At 37.6% G+C, this 10306-nt stretch overlaps 1 protein-coding gene across 1 annotated transcript in view; it reads left to right on the top strand.

The window, feature by feature from the left end:
- Nucleotides 1–4858: 4858 nt before the first annotated feature.
- Nucleotides 4859–10306, top strand: part of FH6 (formin homolog 6) — a 30810-nt gene continuing 25362 nt past the window's right edge. The window contains exons 1-2 of the mRNA XM_077360591.1: nt 4859–6507; nt 7309–7505. Of these exons, the coding sequence (XP_077216706.1) occupies nt 5042–6507; nt 7309–7505 (1663 nt within the window). The 5' untranslated portion in view covers nt 4859–5041. The remainder of the gene's footprint in view (nt 6508–7308; nt 7506–10306) is intronic.

Genomic DNA, 10306 nt, shown 5'->3' with positions numbered 1-10306 from the left:
CAACCAAACAGGCCGCAAGGCTCTGATTATTTTAGATAGCCCTTTTCATAGGTCGCCCCTTCCGTGACTCGGACACAAGATATGTTGTTGGCTCTAATATCAGAGTTGTAATATGGTGCCCGAGTAGGGAGTCCTGTGCGGGTGGTACCGCCTTGATATTTGATCCAACAGCAGCCCACTTGCTAAGAGAAAGTTGTTAGATCAAACATCAAGGGTGGTACTTTTGTCTTACAACCGACACGGGGCTCAGGGGCATGCCCCATATAATCTCTTCTAATATCAAATGTTAGATACCGACCAATACGCCAAAAGCAGTACGAGTAATGGAAAACGTTAGGCTGGGGCCATTAAATACTTAGGATCATAACATTCCACCACACTCCGCAGTCAACATCCACGGGTCCCCACTCAAATAGCCCTTTCATAGAGGTCTTCCCTTTGAATAGACCAAAAGCCAAAGGATTAATGGAACATGTTAGGGTAGGCCCTTAAACCACTTATGATTGTAGTTGGGTCCAATTGGGCCAAACTCATAACATCATGAATAAGCCAAGAATCTTTCCAAGGAAAAATAAATAAGACAAAAATAACTATGAGCATGGGCATTTTTGAGCTTTTTTATGAAAATATTTTACTTGGAAAATATGTTATTGAATATGGGAAATTCTTTTCTCAAAGGAAATATTTAGACATCCCAAACATGCCTTGGCTGTAGATGTCTCATTTGTCTGTTGATCTGATGCACACATATTTAGCGATCTTGACCGTTGATCTGATAGAGAGGGACCTAGAGTGTAGAAATTGCAAAGAATGATGCTTCACCTGCACAAGTACATGTTTTGATAATTGCACTAAATTATGTTGTCTTTTCTTTTCAATTGAGTTATGAGAGCTTTTTGGGAACTGTAATAACCTTTGAAAGATGTTTAAGTAATAAAATACAAGATGCTTTAGTCCATTTATCAAAACATGTTAGTGCCAATATCAATAGAAGAAAAAGAAGAAGAAGAACAGTAATAAAGAAAGAAAAAGGGAAATGCTCCTCCAACGTGTAATCACCATCATCATATGCCGAAAGGAAAGAAAAAACAACGAAAGAACAATGCCGTTTACAATTCGAAATTACAATTTTAGCCTCTTATTTTGGTCTGTTGCTTCTCCTTTTCTCTATAAAAGTAAGACTTAAAAAGGGTAAACCTGAAATGGCTGAATTGATAGGAGCACCCTTCTCAGTGGGGAAGATATCACATACTTCTTGGTGGGTTTAAAATTTGTTTTGGGCCCATTTATTTTACGTCAAAAGAAACGGAGTCTAGATGTAAAATAAAAGTAAAACAAGGTTTACACTCATTTTTAAGTGGAAAAATGAGTGTAAGATTTATTTTACGTCCATTTTTCAAAGAAAGAAATGGAGAAATGACATCGGCATTTCCATGGTTTAATAATGGAGCTTCTCTCACTATTTTATAGGGGTGTCAATGGATCCAGACGGTCCGATGGATCGTCCGAATCCGAACGTTAATGAACGGGTTCTAAACACATGAATAGGATCCATGGGCATATTTCGGATTATCAAATCGGGGATCCAAAAAATTTTGGATTGTGTATGGGCACGCGACATATGCCCATTGGATAGTCACGATCCGAAATGGTTTACAAAAATACCCTCCAAATTTTGTTAATGCTAACCGTTCTATGAAGGGTATTTTGGTCAAAACCTCACTTATCACTTAATGAATCGGATGGGAATGCGATTTCACTCATTTCAGTCGTTTCATTTCATACTTTCATGAAGGAAAAGAGAGGGGTTTAGTTCTTTATGCATCATATTATTTGATAATAGTTATACATTATATTTGTGTATGTAATTTTGATTAGTTTTATTGTTTACAAGCATTATCATACACATAGATTAAACATAGATAAATTTTTAATTTAGTTGATGAAAATGCATGGAGACACACTAATAATGGACTACCATTCTATCTCTTTTTTAAAAATTAATTGTTTACTTAGCTTAGTGGGACATAATAGGACACTCCGATGGACGGTCCGAATTAAAATGGATCATGATCATGACGTGGAAAGTACGATCCGACTCTGACTCGACCGATAAGGAATTTGAATGGATCGTGACAGTGACATAGGTGGATCCGCTGACAACCCTACTATTTTACCTGCCTTTCTATCTAATAAGTTGTAAGAAGGCTATTGCAATTATAAAACCTACTTGAAATTTTCAATAAGTTACGATTGCCATTGTCAAAATATTCTACTAGAGATATCATTTCCCTTTTGTTAAATGGGAAATGATAGATTCATCCACTCTTTGTCAAGCTAAACCGTTTTAACTTTTAAGTTATTGTTTAATTATAAGATATTAGTTTGTGTTTGCAAATAAGATTATTATAAGTTGATGTTATTTTCAGATGGGACACTAAGGTCTTTTTGGAAGCATTAATTATACTATTCCTAAGACTATTATAAGTTTATAACTAATCTATACTATATGTAACCTGAAAAATGAATAATGGGGTTGCTGTCAACTACCTACCCAAGTTTCTTTAATATTAATTGCAATAAACTTGTAGCTCATAAGATACTCATACACAAAATTATATTTAGTGCTAGGGAAATGATATCAGCACAACCATTCTATAATAATTGCACAAATGCCACTTGTCTTTTCATTTTTTTTTTTTTTTGAACTGATGAAGATTTGTTAAAAGAGTCGAAGCCGAGGAAAATACAAAGAGTCTTTTCCTTTTTAATTGGTGTGGAAATGCCGCCATGTTGGAAGAATTTAGATTGCCAAATCCTAACACCATAATGTGTTGGGACATGATTAGTAGCCTTGATTAGTAGCCTAACCACTTGATTAGTATCCTTCTACGCTCATGGTCCATGCACATTCAATGAGAAAAGATACATTATTTAGACAATCGAGGCCCATGCACACATTCTAGAGTGAATGGTATAAGAAAGACCGAACCACCAAGCAACCTTGGATTCACTTTTGTTCTTTTTCTTTTTTTTTTCCCCACCACTTTTGCAATAAAATATGACATTAAAGAATAAAAAAAGATTGCTTTTCCATTATAAAACCCAGCAAAAATCTGCCAAACTCCCCTTCCCACCCAAAAAGAGAAGGAAAAATGACATTGGCACCCCCTTTTTTTAATTAACACACACAAAGAATGTCATGTGGGTCTTACGTGGTCACTACCAACCATGCGAATCTTCATGGTTTTGCCCATGGTAGATACAACATAGAATATTTACTCATCTATAAATATAAGTAAAGCGGAATCCTCTAAGCCGTGGTGGTGCCACGTATCAGCCCCTCCTTCATCAGGCAATTTTAAAAAGCCCTAAATGTCGAAATGTCCAAAACCCCCGGACGTTGTGACTCTTCATTATCCAACGTTTCTACCAATTTTAAAAAGTCCCAAACGTCCGAACGTTTCTCATAATCCTAAAATCTCTCTTTCACTCGTTAGCGTTTCTACTTGGTTGTCTAGAGATTTACGCTGAAGCAATGTTGCAGCTCCTATTTTTTTCTAAATCAATCAGAACAAAAAACATGGAAGGAGTGTCGAGTGCATGTGATGTGTTCACTACATTAGGATGTGCTCTCAGCTTTAGTTTTGAATATTTTTTGTAGAGTAACCAATAATATATGAATTATTCGTCAAATTCATGTGAAATTCAGAAATATTTGGTTTAATTCAAAAAAATTTCCAATAGAAAGATCTTCCAATAAAAATTTTCCACAGAAAGAAAACGGATGATGAAGGAAAGAAACACATTTGCTAAATATTATAGGGAATTTGGTAGGAATTATCGCCGAAAGACATTTAGTCATATCAGAAAATAAAATTACCTGGCCTCCTTGGATGCGACTAAAATTGGCCCCAAGGGGACCATGAGTCATAGAGACAGGGGGACAGAGAAAACGTTTTGAGACTAAATGAGTCATATGAAGTCTAAGTTAATATGCACCCTAAAAATTTAAGAATGACCTCCATTTATAAGTAATATAATGTGTATGTAGGGTACTTGGCGGTACCATGTTTTGATAATTGCACTAACTGATCTGGTTTTTTGTTATTTAACCAGCTGTCAAAGGCTATTACATTTACAGTTACCAAAACTTCGGCCCCGTTCGTCTACGATTATGACAACCGATTGTGGGTGCTAAACCGATTATTCGAGTCAAATTTAAACATAATTTTGAGTCCAATGATAGGTTTGGAACTTACAATCGGTTGTCATAATCTTAAACGAACAGTTCATAACAAGTGATTATAGTAGTCCAGTAAAAGCAGCCATCCACCTAAAAACATTTATATGAACAATACAACCATACCCTAAAAATTCATTTTTAAGAGGGTAGATGCACCCACACATTTTTGTTGAATAAAAAACAAAGAAATGCCTAAAAACTAATCAAAATTTTTTGGGTACTGATATTGGCCCCATCATGTTTTAATAATTGCACAAACCCAACTTTGTCTTTCCCTATTTAATTGGCTTCTCAGATCTTTTTGGGAACTGTAAAATAACTTTTTTTTTCTTTTTGGTAAGCAAGTTGGGGACAGTAATAAAAGAACTGACAGTTGTTCACACAGTAAAAGACAAGCTGAGTTACTGCAATTATAAAAAAATAAAGTACACATACTATATAGAATATAGTAGCCATTTATATCTTCTATGTCGGTCAGTCCCAAATAGAAATCTGTCCAAACATAAGAAAAGAAGAGAAGGAAATATAGAAGAAAAAAACCAAAAATAGAAAAGTAGATTCTTTACTGTCACCCATCATTCTAAAAAGCACCCCTCTCCCCCCCCTCCCCAAAATTCCAATATTAGACTCCCTATACCATAGAGGACCCTCCCCTGCTGCCGTCATCAAGGCATCCAGATCTTGCGGCCAAAGAGAAGCTTCTTCTAACCAGTGACAAAACTTAGTTCCAATGGAGGAAGAAAATTGATAAAAATTCATGATCATGTTAAAGAAAATGATCAGACCAAAAAAGCCATGAATTTGAAATTGAAAACCCATTTTTTTCCATTCATTGTTCTTATCTCTGTCCTATTATCCTTCCATTTCATCATTAAACACTCAAAATCAAATTCCACCGGAGGTAACCGGAGAATCCTACACCAACCATTATTTCCGATCAGTTCAAACCCCCCACCAACATTCCCTCCACCACCCCCACAAAACCCAATTTCAGATTGGCCTTTTTTCCCCCAGGCACCCCCTAATTCAAACCCAGATCAACAAACACAATCACAAACTAGCCCACCTACTTCTAATGTCACCTCCTCTTCATCCATCAACCCACCTGGGTCTCAAACCAATTCACCCACCAAAAAGCTCACAATTACCATCACTGTCACCATTGCAACCCTGGTCCTCCTCTCAGCATTGGCATTCTTCTTATGTCGCCTTCGCCGGAAAAATTCACCGGCCGAATCCCAAAAACTTGTTAACCCCAACAACAACAATTCACAACAGTTTGAATCCAACTCTGCTCCGGCGAATGACTTGCTCTATCTCGGAACGATGGACCCGGAGCCTTCGAATCCTCACCGGAGAGGGGGAGATTCAATTCCAATTTCATCTCCTTATCATAGGCTAAGCTCAGTTCGTGGGGCCGACCTTCATCGGCCGAGCCCAGAGCTTCAGCCTTTGCCCCCTCTGAATGGGGCTCCAGCGAGGCCAGTGCCTCGCCGGAGTTCCCCTCCTGTCGTGTCATCAGAGTCTTCCTCTGGCGACACGCCTTACTACTCCCCGCAAGGTTCAATTGCGGGGACTAGTGAGAGTTCTAGAAATTCTGTGGCTGCTACTACTCCTACTGTTATTAAAAGTATAGTTCATAGTTCTAATTCTACTCCATGTTCGCGTAGAACTTCTCCTAAATCTCGCCTTTCGAATTCTCCTGTTGAGAAACAAGCTAGTACAACCTCACCCCCTCCGCTGCCATCACAACATATAGAAGAATCACCAATGCCACAATACACACAGCCTAAAACACCTTCTCCTCCAAAAAGGAAAGCAAAATTGCCATCACCACCTTCTCCACCAACAAACTTATTACTCTCCCCTTCTATAAGCATTCCATACCCAAAGGCAGGAAAAAGTTCAGGCCCACCACCGCCACCTCATTTAGGAAAAGGGTCAGGTCCACCACCCCCACCCCCACCTCCCCCAACAATGGGGGGGAGTATTAGACCTTTCAAAACACATGTGTCACCCACGCCATTTCGGTCACTGCCTAAGCCTCAGTCCTTGATTCCTTCTCTCATGGAAGTTAGACAGGACAAATTACCGGAAAATATTGTCGAAGTTAGTAGTGGTAGTAGTTCTTTGGAGCCACTCAATGTGGTAGACAACATGGATGATGAAAAGCCCAGGTTGAAACCTTTGCATTGGGACAAAGTTCGAGCGAGTTCAGATCGAGCGACTGTATGGGACCAATTGAAGTCTAGCTCTTTTCAGTAAGCAAATAATTTTCACCTTTCAATTTCTCATATATTTCAGTTTTTTTAGCTTTGGCCCCACTTACTATCAAGTGCATACTCAATTCGATGTTCCTGGAAAACATAAGGTCTAATATAAGCATTTTTTATGGTCTGTGGAAACATTTCAATACTTTTCTTCTGCATTCTATTCCCTTCCAATATGTAGAAACCATGAATCGCGTATGAAAATGCCCAAATCATGTCATATTTGCTTCTGCCTTTGTATTTATAACAGGCATTGTTATGTGCATATAACTATGGTGCATATGGGTAGTTATAATCTAATTATTGTCTAGTTGTGGGGATGTGTTTTAGAGTTATGAGTGTTAGCTATGGTGTATGGGTTTAGGGTAGTGGGAGTTAGTTGTTGAAGATGTGTCTTGTTAGTGGGTGTTGGTTACTTGTTATGTGTTATGTAAGTGTGTTAATGGGGTAGTTATGTGGCACTACCTTCATTCTTGTATTTAAGAAGTTTATTTTAATGAAAATAAAAGAGAAGAATTTTACAGCAAAAAGGAGAATTTGTTCTAGGAGAGTCATGGTTCCTCTCGAATAGAGCCATTAGGAGGTCCGGTTGCCTTGAATCAACCTCTCTCCCCCTCTTTTCTATTTTGTTTTTGCTTATTTGCGTTACGGCCAATTAGGCACGTAACAGGCATACTCATATAAGAGCATTTATGAAAATGCCTAAATCATGTCAAATTTGCTTCTGCTTTTGTGTTTATAACTTAAGCACAATACCAAATTCCTTAGCCTGAAATTTTGGTTTTGTTGCAGATTGAATGAGGACATGATTGAGACTCTATTCTGCAATTCCACAAACCCTGTTCAGAAAGAAGCAACTAGAATACCAGTTCACCCTAGTGTTGAACATGAGAACAGGGTCTTGGACCCCAAAAAGTCACAGAACATAGCTATACTTTTGAGGGCATTGAATGTAACACGAGACGAGGTGACTGAAGCACTTCTAGATGGTTAGTACTTTGATTCTCACCTATCTAATCTGCAGATTGAGCCACAATCTCTCTCTCTCTCTCTCTCTCTCTCTCTATATATATATATATATATATATATATATATATATATATATATATATATTAATGCTAGTTTTAGATTAATAACTCCTTTTTCTTCCTGTTTTCTTTTCTGAATGATCGGCTATTTATTTACGGAACAATGTTATATCAAATGTGGAAACTGTCTCACACCGTAGCCTCCTCCAGTGAGGATTCTCTCATTTTTGTTTTCAGTCTATGAAGTAAATCAAAAAAAATTCACACTTACTGTTTCAGAAAGTTTAGTAAGCTCAATCATAAGAATAATGTTTAAGAACTGGATGCTGCATGGTCTGGCACTCTTGGACTTCAGGCATTGGTAGAAATTTTTCGTGGTTGCAGGGAGGAGCGAAATGCTGGTCATGTCATGTTTCCATTAAACTAGTAACATCTCCTCTTTTACACCGACACATTATGCTCTTACATTCATATTTTTTGAGTTTAAATATCCTTGTAAAAGATTTCATCAACCACCCACCATTTTCTGCCATTCAAAAAAATAAAATAAAATACCCAGCATTTTCTAATTAAGTTTTTTCATCGTTGAATCATTCTTACATAGTTCTCTTGAGTGTAAACTAGTGTCATAATACCGCTTGCCACTTTTTAGAATATAAATAAATGAAACATCCTGAGCATAATTTCCCTAAGCCACGGAAAAGGGAATTTTTTTTGTTTCAATGTGTTTTGTCTAAGATTGGGAATAAAACTCATCAATATACTGAAGCCATGGAACTTACATGAGGATAGTACCATACTGCCCAAACACCATTGTGGTTCCGCCACCATTCAAAAAAAAAATCCATTGTGGTTTTGCTTAACATGATTATGCAGTTATACATCATCCTATACCAATGTCTGCAAGATTGGGCATGATCATAATACAGACAACATTTCCAAATAATACCGAAAGCGTTGAGCATGGATACAACACCCATTTTTGAAGTATCTAAGTATCAAAGTCCAAGGCTTCGTTTGGGAGATGGAAGATCTTGAGAGGATTGGTAGTTGAGAAAGCAAAGTCAACATTCTCCAAGTCCTTAAATAGTTTCATGTTATGTTCTATTATTGAATGTTGTAAGAGGACCAAGTGTTATATGTTTTTTATAAATAGTTTCAAGTCTATAAATTATGTCACTTGGTTGGGATCATAACTACTTTTTCCAACATTGAAAGCGTTCATAAGTAATCATACTGTCCACCAATGCCATCCGACGAAAGAGTTCACTCTATATGAGATCAAATCGGCCCACACCATCGCATGAGGAGATTCGTGACCTCCACTCAAAGAAAAAGCATGGAATAAACAAGAATAAACCTTCAGATCCCACAACCAAACTCTTCTCTCTACACCATACCCAGAGATATAAACCTCATTCATACTTTCCAGTGAATCTGCTAGACATTAATCCATTTTGCAACCTTCATATTTGTCCTAAACACGATTCAAAACTGTCTTGTTTCCAGCTATGTCACAGAAATACCCAGAGTCAAACTCTTTATACTCTCCTATTAGCTGAGCTATCCAGGCTTGGATAGGCAAGACAAAAGGCTTCCTTCCCCATCAGTGATCCTCCCAGAACTTGACCCTAACCCATATTACCATTTTGATTTCTAAAGAACACGAGACGTTGGGGAAAAGGTGACTAGTTTTTGCTAATCATCCCTAAGTGATATTTCTTCTTTCAGTTTATGGCTAATGTTTAGCAATTTCAAGTATGCTGTTAAGAGGGTAAGATAGGAAATAATGTCTAGTAAACATAAAAGGACCATAGTGGGGTCTCCTCATCATGAACGAAGTGATAGACAATTGCAAAAGAGGAGGGAAGGGGGTTTTGTATAAAATAAAGATGGAAAAGGTATATGATCATGTTGATTGGGACTTCTTGGACTTGATCCAAGAAAGGATGGGTTTTGGTGTGAAATGGAGATCATGGATATCAATATGCTTATCCTCGGACTCCATTTCTATCTTGGTCAACGGGTTTCCTGTTGGCTTCTTTAGTAGCTCCAAGGGAATCAGGCAGGGTGACCCAATCTCCCCCTATTTGTTTATTATGGTAGTTGAAGCTCTTAGTCTACTCATCTTCAAGGCAGAAGAGAAGGGCATTATTAGAGGTTTGGAGCCTAGCGTAAACACCCAATCGATATCTCACCTGCAGTTCACGGATGATACACTATATATATATATATATATATATATATATATTTTTTTTTTTTTTTTTGAAGGAAAACATGCTCAACACTAGAAATTTGAAGAGAATATTCAAATGGTTTGAACTAGTCTCAGGCCTGAAGATTAATTTGGCCAAAAGCCTCCTTTCAGGGATCAATATGCTGGAGGAAGAGGTCGCCCCACATGCTATACATCTTGGATGCAGGAAAGAGGAGTTACTTATTACCTATCTCGGTCTTCCGTTGGGATAGGATTGAAAGAAAATTGGCTACTGGAAGAAGAACTATCTATCCTTTAGGAGTAGAGTAGTTCTCATTAAAGAGTCTACTATACGTCCCTCTACAAAATCCCAGTAAAAGTGGAAAAACGAATTGAAAAGTTACAAAGGGATTTCTTGTGGGAAGGAAAGGAGAAAATCAAATAAGGTGAAAAATCTACTGTGCTGGCGTAAAGTGTGCAGATCTAAGAGATATGGTGGGGTTGGACTTGGAAAAATAAAATTAAGGAACATAGCTCTCATGGGAAATAACTTTGGACATTTGGG

The sequence above is a fragment of the Tasmannia lanceolata genome, unplaced genomic scaffold, assembly GCF_043159265.1.
Source record: "Tasmannia lanceolata isolate RefF3 unplaced genomic scaffold, GAP_Taslan_0.1 ptg000018l, whole genome shotgun sequence".
Classification (NCBI taxonomy): Eukaryota; Viridiplantae; Streptophyta; class Magnoliopsida; order Canellales; family Winteraceae; genus Tasmannia; species Tasmannia lanceolata.
Note: the sequence above shows the minus strand (reverse complement) of the source record. Positions and strands in the feature narration are given on the sequence as shown.